The following is a 16,012-nucleotide window of genomic DNA, read 5'->3' on the forward strand; positions in this document are numbered from 1 at the left end:
CCTGAATATCGTTGTATGATGTGGACAATCATCATCTAGTGCAAGAGTCATTTCTTCTAAGCACTGGTCCATGGTTAAACCACGCACGAAATTATACCGCAAAACTGTCCTTATCTCATTTCGTGACCACGATGCCATCGCAAGCACTTTACACTCTCACTACTAATGAATAACTGAGCCCATCGACTTGGCGCGGTGGCTACTATGCACGTATGAACATGTCTCAACATGCAGCAACAAGCAGCTTCCTGTGATTCATTGTTGCGTCATATTGCAAAACTTTCCTAGTACCCTTTGTATATATATATTTGGCTGGGCATAAATGTGAAATTATATATATATATATATATTTGGCTGGGCATAAATGTGAAATTAGCCCAAAATGTGTTATCCTCCAAAAAGAATCCAAACACCCTTGTTTTCATAGTACATTGGACCTTCCTGGATAAAGAAGTGAGTGACTCAGCTTGGTATGTAAGGATGGTGAGCCACACAAGTTAATTGTTCTTCTCATGCCACACATAGCTAAACTGACTGATTTCAAGAAGAGTTATTGTCAGATGTTCTTTTGCTGACAGCCTATACCAAAAGTTAGCTGTTGGTAGTTATCATGAAATGGAAGTGTGATGTTACCTCTACAAGTTATTAGCAGTAATGCACAGGAAGACTGTGAAGGCTCGTGACCAGAGGATGCTGAGTAGAACAGTACAGCAATGTTGTCAGACATCCCTGTAAAACCCTTCAAATTACAGGGGAATAGCTTTAGGCTGGATTTTGGGAAGTTTTTTTACAGCCAGTAGTCATTAATTACTGGAATAAGTTACCTTTATTCTATTTTATTATTTTTTGGCTGGTAACACAAAAACCTGTAGCTTCCTTGCACAATATGACTTATACTAAAACACCACCCAGAAGTTTAAGGCATCAGCAGAGGTTAAGGTCTGTATAAACACAGTCTCAGTTTCTTGGGAGAGTGGCAGCACATAGGTCACACATCAACTGCAATCAGTAGTCTCAGCTGGATGGTACAAGTTTGGTTCATAGAAAAATCTCATTACACCCTATTGAACTTCATTCATTCAGATGGATGGGTGTCCACAAACCTACCTTATTGTGACACATATTTTCAACAGTGGGGAAAAAAATTCCTGGAAAACTGTAACATCAAACAACTGCATGAAGGGCATGCTTATAGCAATGCACAGAGCTGCATAATATATACTGATGGCTAAAATCAGACGTCGCTGTAGGGGCTGCAGCAGTTTTTTCCTTCTCCTTCACAGTGTCTGTATCTCTCCCGACTGAAGGCACCAGCTATACTGCAGAACTGTATGCAATCCAGCTAGCTATTGAGAATATCAATATTCATCTCAACAACAGTAGTTTAATATATACAGACTCCATGAGTGCGCTGTCTGCAATAAGTAATATATTCTCAACTCCACATCCCATAGTAAAAGAAATACGGTCTGGTCTAAATCGTTTACAGAATAGGAATTGTACTCTAAGCTTCTGTTGGATTCCGTGGCATGCTGGCATTGTAGGTAACGAAACATCAGACCAGGCAGCCAACCATCCAAACAGTACTGCACCTCCACCTTACCAAGTACCCTAAATAGATTTACTAACACATATCCGACATATCTGTTGAGACCAGTGGTTAAACATTTGGAAGACCCAAAAGAACAATAAATTGTTTGAAATTAAACGTGAACCACAACTATGGGACTCCAGCTACAGGCGAAACAGGCATGAAGAGGTAATACTGGCAAGACTAAGGGCACACACACACACCTGACCCACTTGTTCCTGCTCATAGGCGATGATCCTCCTATATGCACACATTGTTCATCACAACTTACAGTCCGGCATATTCTCTTAGACTGTTCAATTCATTCTCAAATCAGAAATCATACTTTCCGCTGTCTGACACAAATGCAAGAACCTTTATCACTCACCCACATGTTGGGAAACAATGCTAACCTGGATGAGCTCTTTGCCTATCTTGAACAAACCAGACTATATGAATATATCTAAAATCAAATAAAGCAAACTTCCAGCATCTATCCAAATACCAGAATAGGCACATTTTAGCCTAAGTTGCCCTTGTGCCGATAAAAACACACACACACGTGGATGAGTGTTGAGGATGTCCGGAGAACATCTGCTATCAGAGTACATCGTGCTAAAAACAGTTTGGTTGAGGTGATGTTATGGTTTGGTGCTGTTACTTGTAATATGGCCATTGACTTTTGGTAGTTAGCATTAGTAGTGGCATATGGTGCAAGAAAGCAAGCTTAGAATAAAACATCAGCCAAAAAAAAAGAACAAACCTCCCACATCATCTGTGCATACCCTTCAACAATTTGTCTAGTTCTACGTTGAATTTATTCGAACTACCCACTTCCACAACAACAGATGGAAGTTTGTTCCAACAATGAACCACCTGCTGGCTGTAGAAAAATGTTGTCATGTCTATCCTGCAGCCATCCTTCCTTAATTTGAATTTATGCAACACACTCCCATTTGTGTAGTCTGAGCAAGAGGAAAAAATGCCATCAGCATTGAGCTTGCTCGATCTATTTAAACCTTAAGCACCTCAGTCAGATCACTTCATAGGTGCCTAGTCTCCAGGAGCTGCAATTTGCAGAACTGAAGACATTGTTGGTAAGACCACCCTTTCATTCCCTTCACCTGTTGCATTGCCCTTCTGTTACACCCTTCCTAAAATGAGGCCTCCAGACTTAAATGTAGTACTCAAGATGTGGCCTAAGCATTGCCTTGTGTAATGGGATAATCACCTTCTTATTCCTGCTAGCAAAGTTCCTGTATAGCATTGACAAAACTCCATGAGCTGGCCTGGCAGCCTGCATTGCTCAGAGAACTTCATTCATATCTGACTGCATAATTACCCCCCCAGGTCTTTTTCAGTTTTCCACTACCCTGAGTATAGTACCACACAGTTGGTACTACACTCATTAATTTGGTATTAATGCTACCCATATGCAGTAACTTGCATGTTAAACTTCCAACTGCCGTTTCTCAGCCCATCTGCCTAACTTTTCTAGATGTTGTTGCAGCAGCTTACCCTGATTACTGTCATTAACCACCCGGCTAACCTTTGTATCATCTGCAGACTTAGGACATTAATCCTGATATATCTTCATCGATATCAGTAATAAATATAGAAAACAACGAGTGCAGCACTGAACCTGGGGGACTCTCCCAATAACATTAGTTATTGGCAGAGTCCACTCAACCATCCCTTTATCCAGAGCAGTAACTTGCCTTTAATGCGACACTGCTCCAATTTACATAGCAGTCTTTTGTGTGCTACAATATCAAAAGTTTCCTGAAATTCAAGTATATACAATATCAAAAATTATTTTTTGCATCAATCCAGTTCCTTTGTTACTACATCACAGTATCCAATTAGATTGTTCAGACAAGATTGTCCCTTAGCAAATCCATGTTGTGATTGCAGTATAATTGCATTACTTCTTTAACCAGTGACTCCATTATTTTCCCTGGAACATAAGTTAAACTAACAGGCCTGTAATTACTCATGTCACCTTTTGACCTAATGCCCTTGTGAATTGGGGATACATTTGCACATCTCTGGTCCATAGGGCATTGCCTGAATCAAACCTGATCTCATAATTTTGACTAAAGGGTTGCTTCCTCCTTTAATATTATTGGATAGATCCCATCCATCCTAGTCACTTTTTTTTGCTTACCTTCAACAATTTCTCTTTCAGTTTTTGGACAATTCCATGCTCTCTGTGTTGTGGTAGTTCTTTGAAACAAAGTAGCTCTGTGCCATGTTGTGTTGTTTGAGAATGGTTCGTGGGTATTACGAGAGAATATGAGAGGCTGTATCCACCACATTCTCTTGTTCATTGGTGCAAGCCTTCCCAGAAGGGTTTAATGTGTCATAATGCTAAAGGGAAACCAATATGCTATTGAAGTGGGCAGCAGTGATGTCAGTGTGAAATCAATGTGATACTTTTTTGGAGCACAGTGTATAGTACTTTTTATAATTCATAGTGTTCAGCTATGAATATATGAGCATAGATGTCAGGATATATATTAAAACAGTGTTGATATCACTGGGAAGCAATTTAGACAGAAAATTATTCTTAATTTACCTAATATTGTTTCTTTGAGAATAGAAACTTGATTTTAACAGAAATCTATTTGCATTTTATTTAGCTCGAAGCTTCTTTGAATTACAAGCCAATGAAGAACAATATCAAGGATCAGAACCAGTGGATCTTCCAAGTGTTCAGGCTTCTGGTCAGGCAACAGAGGTATAAACTTCCCCTCTCTCTCTTGTTTAATTTATTTACAGGACATTAGTTCATTAAGGCAAAAAATATAATCTCTGTGTTATATATAAAAATAATAATAATAATAAGAATTCTTTAATCTTAAACAACATAGTGTGATACTACACAAACCAAAGTGCCATGATATGATTTTTTGTATTTTGAACAATATTGTAAATCTGCTTCAATTTTGAACCACAAAAATTAAAAAATGGAGAATGGAAAAATATTAGAAGCTTTGACCAATTCACACTTTGTTTGGCATCAGACTGTCCAATGAAAGTCTTGAGCCTGAGAAGTGCATATGTCTGGATAGTCTGTTTTTCCCAATGATAAAACTTTTGGAGAGCCAGCCTATGTAAAATTGAATCATAAGCCAATTTAAAATGGTTTGAACATCTTCCCATTCCAGAGAGGACAAAGTATTTCTTCAGAACTGTCCAGATGAGTTTGCTTTCAAGGATCACACCTAGAAATTTACAGCAATTGATTGAACCAAACTGCAGTATCCAGTAAGATAATGTGAGGATGTAGGTTTTAATTCCAGTTAACTAGAATATTAGAAGTTAATTAATTTGGGCAGATAATGGCAAAATGTGTCTGAAGTGTTTAATTCCAGGTTTCGACTTAAGTGTTCTGAGAGCAATACTATGGGATTGTAGGGCATTTAATGCAGTAGTTGAAATCAAGTCAAAATTTGTATACTCTACTTGCATTTGATATTGATCATGGAGATATTTTTTGCCCTCACCGAAGACTGAGTAAGGTCCTCAGTGCTGCTAAGGCTTGGGCTTATGTTCATCTTAGAGACAAATACCGTTATCCACAGTTCTTCCTAGGTTGCTAATATCTTTAAATTGTATAGTATCACCAGAATAGATGAATCCAGTATACATTTAAAACTCTGAGTTACTGCCATGACAGCTGCTTCAAAGCTTACTGGTTTCTCATGCTTGTGGGTGGTCTCTATTAGCAGATGTATGCCACACTATGAATAATGTATATTGTCTAAGTGAATAGCCAAGCAGTGTATAAAAGTAAAACTTCCATTTAAAAATGTAATGAACTGTTATTGGGCTACATTTGTCCTACATAGTACTCTCCATGATTGAAATTGAATACATGTAAAGCATACGAATTTTGATTCTCTTTTAAGAGTAAGCCTTTATGGAATTTGCTTATATTTGAAGATTTGTTGAAATAACAACCAAACCAGCTCACTGATGTTAATAGTTTATTTAGCCACGTTTGGGCACTTTCGCTTTGAACAAGTGCAAAATAGAATAATTTTGGTGTTTATTTTTAATCCAGAGCTGGTACATTTAGCAGTGAATCCATCTGGCTGCAATGACTTTAGATTTTTCAAAAACATTGTTGCTTAGGTTATCATAATTGTGGTACAGGAGGTAGATGACTTTCATCAACCGGTGAAATACCACCACTTTGCTTATTGGAGGCTTGAAGTGGTGAAACCCATGTTTAGTCTCTAGAGCAAAGTTTCCGGCATCCCCCTCTCCCCATACTTCTCCTTCAACCCATGCATGGTACTAAGTACTATAGGTTTTGATACCTTTCATGTTTGGGGTTTTCATTAAAAAAAAAAAAGGAGATGACATTACTTGAAGATACTGTATGATGTTGGGCATAATTAGTTCAGTGAACCTTAAACCGAATTGTTGTTATCATTATGGTTTTTCTCAAAAATGTATTTTTTTTTTTGGTGCATTTTTATGGCAAGCACCTGTTGTCTTTACCATGCTTGTTAATATACCACTCAGCTCTCAGTGAATGGATTTTTGTGAAATTTGATATTTGGGTGTTTTAGAAATGTTTATTGAGATGTACCAAGTTTGATTAAAATCAGACTAATAGAAATCTGGATAATTAAAAATCAGGTTGACACCAAATTTCAGTGCACATTCTTTTAGTCCTTTGGAAGGTTTTAGGCTCAAATTTAGTTTGGTATCCTCCCAAGTTCTATCCCTCACAGAAATCTGTGTTAGTTTCAGATGTTAAACATTCAAGAAGGGAAAATTGGATGAATAACTATCCATGTGTGTTTTTGTCGCTGGAAAGCTTTTAAGACCAGCTGCAATTCCATAGCCAACTTCACACACACAAATGAAATAATGGTCATTACTCAAAGAAAATTTGGTTAAATTATCAGTGGTCACTAGGGAAGTTTTAGGTCCATTTTCAATTCTAAACCCCTAGTTACCATTGCAATATGCAGATTAATTTAAAATAATGATTTCATTTGTCTTCAAGGATGAAAGACAGGATAAAAGTTAAGGCTAAATTAATCCAGGTCACACACGTGCAATTACAACAGTTATCAGAAAACACTAGCAAATTATAATGTTGATAATACATAATCTAGGAGATTTGTTGTACTGGGTAAAACATTTATTGATTACATGCAGAATTTGTTAATTGGTTTGCTTTTAATATATAGTTTAATTATTACTCATAAATGCCTAACTGTTCTTTTTATTGTTTCCATGACATTATAAACTTTAAAATTATTGAAAATTTTGGCATATATGTATATATTAATATGTTAAATTGGTGTATTAGAATGAGTACATTTAAATGCAGAGATGTAAATAAAAAAATAGATAAAATAGATAGTGTGTGTAATTACAACTTCAAGTGCAAAGCAGCTTGAAGACGAATGTAACATAAGACCGGCAGAATTACTTAACAAATACAGGTCACTGTTGAAAAAAAGCCGTGAATTAGGGTTAAATTTGAAAGTGTCTGCAATTCTGCCCAGACACGATAGGAGGGAGTATATGATGAGAGCCCTGTCGATCAATTCGGCATTGGAAATATTGTGCAAGGCTCAAGGGGTAGAATTATTTTCAGCCTGGTCTGTACTTGATAACAGGAGAGACTGCTTCTACAGGGATGGGATACACTTATTTAGAAAGGATGCAAGAATGTTTACTGATGCTATCGAGGCATCAGCAAACATTCATTAGTTAGATGGGGGGACAGGCGCCTCCGTAGCCAGGTGGGAAGGAGCAGCAGTGCGTAGCACACGCTTCTTGATTAAACCGGGGTTCGAGCCCGTCACCACCAAATATGGAGGGTGCGGAAAGGTCAGGGAATGACCACCGCATATCCCGGAGCAATATGGCCTTAGTTGCTAATGCTCCTAAAAAAAACCAAATAACAAATAAATACAGTTAGATGGGTCAGAAAACTGCTAGATTGGGGGGATACAAGGACTAATAGATTAACAGTAGCCACTGGCAGAGGTGAAAGTGATTCTTGCACTGCTTCTATTGGAATGAGCCGCAGCCTGGAAAATAAGATGCAGGATATTTCAGAGACTACTGGGAATCATTGGGGTACAAATAAACACATAGGTTGTGTTAGGGTAGCTAAGAAAAAGAATGGGTGCATGTATACTTGCGTGTACACCAATGCTAGGAGTTTAGTAAATAAATTTGATGAATTTGAGGTATTGCTCAAAACGTCAAAGGCAGATATTGTGGGGATTTCAGAGACGTGTCACACAGATATAAGGAATGCAGAACTGGAATTTGGAGAGTACAATGTCTGCAGAAAGGATAGACAGGATAGGAAGGGAGGAGGGGTTATGCTATTAGTTAAAAAACACATAAAATCCAAGGAAGTGAAGCCAGTCGACATCGATGGACAGGGCAGTGTCGAGTCAGTTTGGTGTGACAAAAGCATGGGTAAATCAAAATTGAGAGTAGGAGTGTGCTATAGGCCTAATGACTCTGATGAGTATAATAAGATACTGTACAGGGAAATAGAGTGGGCCAGTAAATCAGAGAGTCTTATAATGGGGGATTTTAATTTCCCAGATATCAACTGGAATTTGGGGGCTGGTCACTCACACACTAGCAAGGCTTTTGTGGATTTACTGGATGATTGTTTTCATCCAGTAAATGGGAGGCAACTAGAGGGAGTAATACTCTTGATCTGATTATCAGTAGTGTTTCTTCATGCATTAAGAATCTGCAGATAAAAGAACCATTAGGTGGCAGTGATCACAGTATGCTGAAGTGGGATTTACTCAAAGAGGTAACTACCATCAAGGGTAAATGGAAGGGTTTTTGCTTTCGTAAAGGCGACTACAGTGGTCTGAGACAGTATTTAAATTCTATACAGTGGGACCAACTGATGATGTTACCAACAGCAAATTCAAAATGGGAAGCATTCAGAGAACTTATCTTGGAAGCTACTAGGCTTTACATACCAACTAAGAAATATTGTTCAAGGTTTAGGCCTAAGTGGATGTCAGATGAACTAATGAGACATATGGCAGAGAAGAAAAATGCATGGGATACATGCAAATTAACACGTGACACAGAAGCCTATGATAGATACAAGTTGATCTGTAACCAAGTTACAAAGGAGGTTAGGCAGGCGAAGGCAGATTACGAGAAATCTTTGGCAAGGGATGCAAAGAAAAACCGCAAAGAGTTCTTTACTTATGTAAACTCTAGAAGGAAGGGGATGAATCAGATTGGTCCACTTGATATCGATGGGTCAACTGTTGATGATCCTGCTCAGGTAACTAACAAACTGAATGAATATTTTGCATCGACATTCACACATGAGGAGTTAATCAGCGAGGGGAATGCCAGAGGTGTATTCAACTCTGGCAGTAAGCTAGAGAATCTTGTAATAACTGAGAGTAAAGTGGAGGAGAAATTGTTGAATATAAATACAAGAAAGGTACCTGGGGTGGATGGGATCTATCCAGTTATATTAAAGGAGGCAGCAAAGGAAGTAAGCAAACCCTTAGCCATAAGTATGAGAGCTTCCTTGGACTCAGGGGAAGTACCCATGGACTGGAGATGTGCAAATGTGACCCAAATTCACAAAGGAGGATCAAAGGGCGACACAAGTAATTATAGACCTGTGAGTTTAACTTCTGTTCCAGGAAAATTAATGGAGGCACTGGTTAAAGAAGCACTGCAGGATCATCTAAACAAGCCTTCAGTTATAGCTCAGACACAGCATGGTTTTGTTAAGGGGAAGTCTTGCCTGACCAGCTTGATTGGATACTATGATGCAGTCACAAAAGAACTGGATGCAGGGAATAAATTTGATATTGTATACTTGGATCTTAGAAAGGCTTTTGATACTGCTGCACAAATTGGAGCAGTGTGGCATTGGAGGCAAATTGCTGCTATGGATAAAGGGGTGGTTGAGGGGGAGAAGACAGAGAGTGGTAATCAATGGACACTGCTCATTGTGGACTAATGTTATTAGTGGAGTCCCTCAGGGTTCAATATTGGGTCCATTATTGTTTTCTGTATTTATAAATGATATTGATGATGGTATAACAAGCTTAATGTCCAAGTTTGCAGACGATACGAAGGTTGGCAGGGTTGTCAAGGACACTACTGACACTATGCTACTGCAACAGGATGTGGAAAGGTTGAGCAGATGGGCTGAGAGATGGCAAATGAAGTTTAACATTGACAAATGTAAAGTACTACATATGGGAAACAGCAACCCCAGAGCAACGTATCAACTCTGTGGTACTACACTGACAGTGGTAGAGAATGAAAGGGACCTGGGGGTGGTTGTGCAGGCAGATATGAAGTTTTCTAAGCAGTGCAGACGGGCTGCAAGAGTAGCTCATGGTATATTGTCGATGATATATAGGAATTTTTCTAGCAGGGATAAGGAGGTGATTATTCCCTTGTGTAAGGCAATGGTCAGGCCACACCTAGAGTACTGTATACAGGCCTGGAGGCCTCATTACAAGAAGGATGTAGAGATGCTGGAAAGAGTACAGAGAAGGGCAACAAGATTAGTGAATGGAACAAAGGGGTGCTGTTACGAAGAAAGGCTTAAGTTTTGCAAATTACAGTGTCTGGGGACTAGGCACCAGCGAGGTAATCTGATAGAGGTGTATAAAGCCTTGAATGGTCTGAGCATGCTCATTGCTGATGGGATTCTTCCTCTTGCTCAGAATAATCACCTGAAAGAGCATAAATTCAAATTGAGAAAAGACAGATGTAGGATAGACATGAGGAAATTTGCCTTTAGCCAGTGGGTGGTTGGTTGGTGGAATAGACTTCCATCCCTTGTCGTGGAAGTTGATAGCCTAAATAAATTTAAATCTCAGCTGGACAGGTATTTCGAATGAACAGAGGGGTGAAGTGGAAGTGGTTATTTTTTATTTATTTATTTATTATTATTTTTTTTTTTTTTTGGCTGATGCTGCATAAGCTTGCTTTCTTGCATCAAATGCCTCTACTAATGCTAATTCTAATATGAAATTAAAGATAAATAAAAGCAGGTGGTAGGTAGGTGTACGACAGTCAGTGTATAGAATGCCAGACCTGGGAAGTAATGTAAAGGAAAGAATGAAATGAAGACAAAAAAATAAACAGAGTTTAAAGAAAGTAAAGACCTAGGCATAATATAATAACCTATAAAACAAAAATGCAATAATAATTTCCATTAGATTTTGTAGTTCATTTCCGTATTTTTTAGGAAGCAATCATGCTGTTCTAATGAGCAGATGATTTACAGTGTTTTCATTATAATAGCTACAATAACAAACAGAAACAGCACAATATGGTATGCAATTTCTGCTGTTAAACAAACTTGAAAATAAATTAGAAGTATATGGTATGATAAAAAAGTTTGGGGAGACTGAACTGATATTTCAGAAATGAAACTTGCCTTATTTAGATGGATCTCCTTCAAAATAGTTTCCTTGACACTGTATACACTAATCGAAGCACTTCTGGTAGCATTTATGATTGACATCTTTTGAAATTGTTAATAGTTTCTATGTCATATTTTGAATAATTTCTTCAGTTATTTATTACAAATCTGTGACCTTTCAAGGGGCTCTAAGCTGTGGGGGAGGGGGGGATCAGAAGGAGTTAAATCTGGTGAGTGTACCAGACAGAGGACCACAGTGATGGAGTGGTTTGCAAGAAATTCTTCAGTGGAAAGAATCAAGTGCAAAAGTGTTGTCACCGCAAACACACCAATTCCCTGAAGCCCACTTTTTCAGCTGTTTTCTCCAAATAGCATTGGGCAACTGTCAAAGAACTGTTTTACAGCATTCCTGGTATGCTAATTGACCGTGCAGAACATGCTCGTAATGAACACTACCTTGTGAATCAAAAAATGTGATAAGAATGATCTTCACATTCAACGAAGATTTTCTTGTTGATGGTTTTTTTTTTTTTTTTTTTTTTTTTTTTTTTTTGTATCTTGGAAAGGATGGGGTCTCCCGTTGAGAGAACTGAGCTTTTTTTTCCTGGTTGATAGTTGTAAACCTGAAATTTATCACCAGTAATGTAGGAAAAACAATATAGATCAACAGTAGCATGTTGACATAAAGGAACTTGCCACATCTCTCTGATCATAGGAAGACACAAAATTGGCTAAAACATGTCTTATTCCCAAATTTTATGTTAAAAAAAGTTAATTCACATGTCCCATAAGGAATACCAATTTCTCTAGCAACTTTGCAGACAGTTAAACATTAATTATGAACACTAGTAATTGAATCATGGGTAGTGAAGTTGAAGGATAACCAGAGTGAGGGTTATCTTCAACAGATGAGCAGCCTTTTTATAATTTTGCAAATAATGAAAGTCTCTGAATGACACATATGGGGGCATTCAATAAATTATCTACCTACCTACCTACCTACCTATGAAGGAAATGAGACAGGCATTTTTTTTTTTTTAAATTATTTTTCAATGTAACTACCCTGAACTTCATAAAACATGTTCCATTTTGTTGGCAATGAGGAAATACCAAACATAAAATTCTTTGTCCTATCCATCAAAGAATGTAGAAACAGCAGACTTCAGTTCATTATCATCAGCAAAGTGATGTCATGTACGTTTTCCTTGAGGTGTTGAAACAGGAAATAGTCATTGGGGTTCAGATCCAGTCTGCAAGGTGAACAGGTAAGGTTTGTAAAGTCAGCCTTTGAAACCAGCAGTAACAGCATGTGACCTGTGCACTGGTGTGTTGTCCTGAAAAAGCAGCACACTTCTGGAAAGTGTTCCACAGCATTTTTCCTACATGACTTTACTAGTGAATGTATAAAATTCCCTCAGCATCCCAAAAAATGATGGCCATAATCTTGCCAGCTGAAGGTTGTGTCCGAAATTTTTTGGGACTTGTGCTTCCATTGCATTGATTCTTGCTTGGTCTCAGAACATTTCAACTATGAACATCTAAATTCTGTTTATCTCAAAATTCCATCCATGCCAAGAACACTGCCCCCTTTTGCATCAACAGTATCTTCTATTTTGGTAATAGTTGAAATATCATGAACCCATGTTTCGTCACCCGTAACAATTCTCGAGAATTGATGATTCATGCATTACTACATCTAGATGAGTCACCAGATATGCTGTAACAAGTCTCAATTCACTATAATGCTATAATTTCAAGATACAAAGTCAAATTCCTGAATATTTCAATCACACCTCATAAATTAGAAGTAATGATATTAATGTAGCTTATAGGTGGATGGGGATGAGTTATTATTTTCGAATCAATGGTCAGTATCAGATAAGGAGAAGTGGGTTGTAATTGGGAACATTTATACCAATATAATTAATTGGATAGATTATCATAATTGACTTCATCAGAAGAAATAGTCAATCCAGGATTACATAGCATTTTGTAAATCTTGACTAATGCTGAATTTGAAATCTTTTGAAATTTGACATGAATTTGTTAAATTTTTATCAAGGATAAACATGAATTCTGTGTTTTTAGATGGTACTGTGGATTACAGTATATTTCAAAGATAGTATGGTTGGAGGGGTGAAAAGAGTTTAATGTTACTCAAGAGGGTTCTGCCAAAATGGATCCATCATCCATTATATATATTTTTTTCCCCTGTGTATTAAGTGAAAAATCTCCTTCGAGCTTCACTTCATTACAAGTGGGCAGAACTGCATGTACAGGTAGTTTGACTTAATTTGTTCCTAGCGCGCTCTCATAAAGCGGGAATTAAATCCCATAGACATAATGTTAAAAATAGGGGTTACGTTCTCAACAATGAAATTAGTTAGCTAATTAGTTTGTTTCAATGATTAATTTATCCAAAGAAATTAAAACATAGCCTGTAAAATCAAGCAAATTATAATAATAATGAAATTATTTATGACTTACAAATTTTAAAGAATGTTTATTCTTCATCGTAGACTAAATGCACACTCGTTGGTTTGTTGCACAAGGAGTCGTCTTCTTCAGAAATGCTTCAAGAGGCGTTTGTTTCCAAGATAATCTTCTATTTTCTTTATAAATTTCAATAGATGCATAAGCATTTTTTAACAAAACACACAAATTGTAAACTTGGAATAACAAGTTTACGAAGCTTAAAAAAAACAAGGAAAGAAGAGAAGATTCTGAAAATTTATTTTTGTTTTTTTATACAATTGAAGATTTCAGTAAAGGGGAAACACATTTCGCCGACCGGGCTAGCCGAGTGGGTAAAGTACCTGCCCGGCAACCCAAAGGTCGCGGGTTCGATTCCCGCCTCGGGCTTGGATCAAAGTACTGCAAAAACCTTGGGAGGTGCAATATGGCCACAGCAGCCGATGCGCCAACAACTACCAAATCAAAAAAAAAAAAAAAAAAAAAAAGAAACACATTTCACCATAATAACTTGAAAACCCACAGAATTCCAGCTATCGGTAGTATAGCAAATACAAGAAGATCGAGTTTACTACCCATTTATAATTGCTTGCAGTAACAGAAAAGCCCAATAAACCTGAAAGTGCAAATTGTTTTTATTGTTTTATGGTCACGACCTTCAGAAATGTGTTTTAGAAAACTGTCACAAAGGCGTTCAGAATTGGTTCTCATAACAGAATATATGATAACGACGAAAGTGTAATGCATTTTAGTGATTTGAATTGGTAACTAATGCAATTTGCACTATAAAAATGACCTTTTAGAGAGTTATATAGCGAAAATTTCAACTTCCGAGGTCGTGGAACAAATTACCAAAAAACTGTGTTATTGGGTTCCCGTTACGATGTTTTCACGATATGATGGTGTCTCTGGAACGGATTAATATCGTAAAGCTGGGTACCCTGTATTGTATAGCTACATGTGTGGTTTGAAATGCGGTATTTATGAATGTTTAACATTTATTTTTTTTGCAATTAATGTTCATATTTTTCGATTTTGTTGATACTTGATACTTTGGAAAAAAAAAAAATTCTAACCCTGGGAACTTGTAAAGCGAGAACAAGTTCACTATCGCTTATATAACATCTGTAATTTCCTGTAATAAATTACAAATATAAGCTAATTTTAGGCTGTAATAAAACAAAATATTTATTAAACTGATAACTTTTGTATGATTTATAATTCAGATGATATGAAGTTTTTTTAATAAGACTCTTCCAAGTGTATTGTGGTTGCTATTTTATAATGTTGGCACATATTATAACCATAATACATACACTTGGAAGATTCTTATATTGAGGTATTAAATTGTATTAGATTACACATAATTTATATCATTTGGATTATATTTCTATCAGAATTACAATAAACCGGAGTATTTGGGGTGAGAGGTCATCCAGATTAGTGAAGCAAAAGATAGCCCTAAAAGACAAAAAAAAAAAAAAAACTTAGAACAGAAATAAATGGAAAATATAGTGATATAGGTAGTGCTGATGAAAAGAAATAAAACAAAATCACTGTAGAACCTTTATTTAAAAACTGTAAAAAGACAATAGTTTTTATGTTGTTAATTGTCTTTTGTCTTTTTATACATTTATCAGGTGGCACTGGCATCGCACACCAATGCAACTTGATTGTTGCTGTTAATACCACTTAAATACAGCTTCTTCCAGCAGCACTTCTTTTGGCTTTTTTAATGTCTCTCTATTCAGTGCACTTGCTTTTATCACTCCCCACATCGAATTTTAAATGAAATTTTTTTATAGATTCTTTTTGTTTTTTAATATCTGACACAGTCTGTTGGCCAATACCAAATTCTTCGGCAATTATTTTTTTACAGGAACACCATTTTCAAGTTAATGATAGTTAAAAGTAAAGTGTTTTCTTTTTATTCACTTATTAATTCTTTAGAACCCATAATTATATAAAATATGTTAACTTATGTATATGTATAAAGAAGTATACAAATGAAGCGGTATAAGCAATAGCACCCGTCCGACTCAGAGTCAACAATGATATTGAACAACGTGCAAGACAATGTAATGTATGTTCCATCTCTCTCTCTGCACAGCTAATCAGCATGCAGTGAGAGTTACTCGTTTGCCTTCATAAATCCCATGTCTTTCAAAGTAAACACTGTGAACAGAATTTTCATATTTTGATCCAGATTAACTGTAACTGGATTAGCAAGGTTTACTGTAGTTACTAATCTGAGTAAGAAAAATTTCAAACCTTTAACCATTTCTAAAAATAAATCTTCCATTTTTCCAAAAATATTTCCAATAATTGTTAAAAAATACAAATAGCTTTAGTATTTGTATTGTGTTTTATTATTATTATATTATTTTATTTTATTACTCAATTTTTTCAGAGTTGCATAGTTTGTAGCGAGCCATTTGAACTCTTTTGGGTAGAAGAGGAGGAAGAATGGCATTTACGAGATGCTGTTAGGCATGAAGAACAGGTAATTTTTTTTTGCTTGTTGATTTGTTTGACAAATTTTG

At 36.6% G+C, this 16,012-nt stretch overlaps 1 protein-coding gene across 1 annotated transcript in view; it reads left to right on the forward strand.

Moving 5' to 3' along the window:
* Positions 1-16,012, forward strand: part of LOC150082099 (uncharacterized) — a 365,646-nt gene that overhangs the window by 326,790 nt on the left and 22,844 nt on the right. Inside the window, exons 19-20 of the mRNA XM_090379102.1 lie at positions 4,213-4,310; positions 15,880-15,972. Coding sequence (XP_090235228.1) covers positions 4,213-4,310; positions 15,880-15,972 — 191 coding nt within the window. The remainder of the gene's footprint in view (positions 1-4,212; positions 4,311-15,879; positions 15,973-16,012) is intronic.

This window comes from Mastigoproctus giganteus, chromosome 8, assembly GCF_048544385.1.
Source record: "Mastigoproctus giganteus isolate SK-2022 chromosome 8, ASM4854438v1, whole genome shotgun sequence".
NCBI lineage: Eukaryota > Metazoa > Arthropoda > Arachnida > Uropygi > Thelyphonidae > Mastigoproctus > Mastigoproctus giganteus.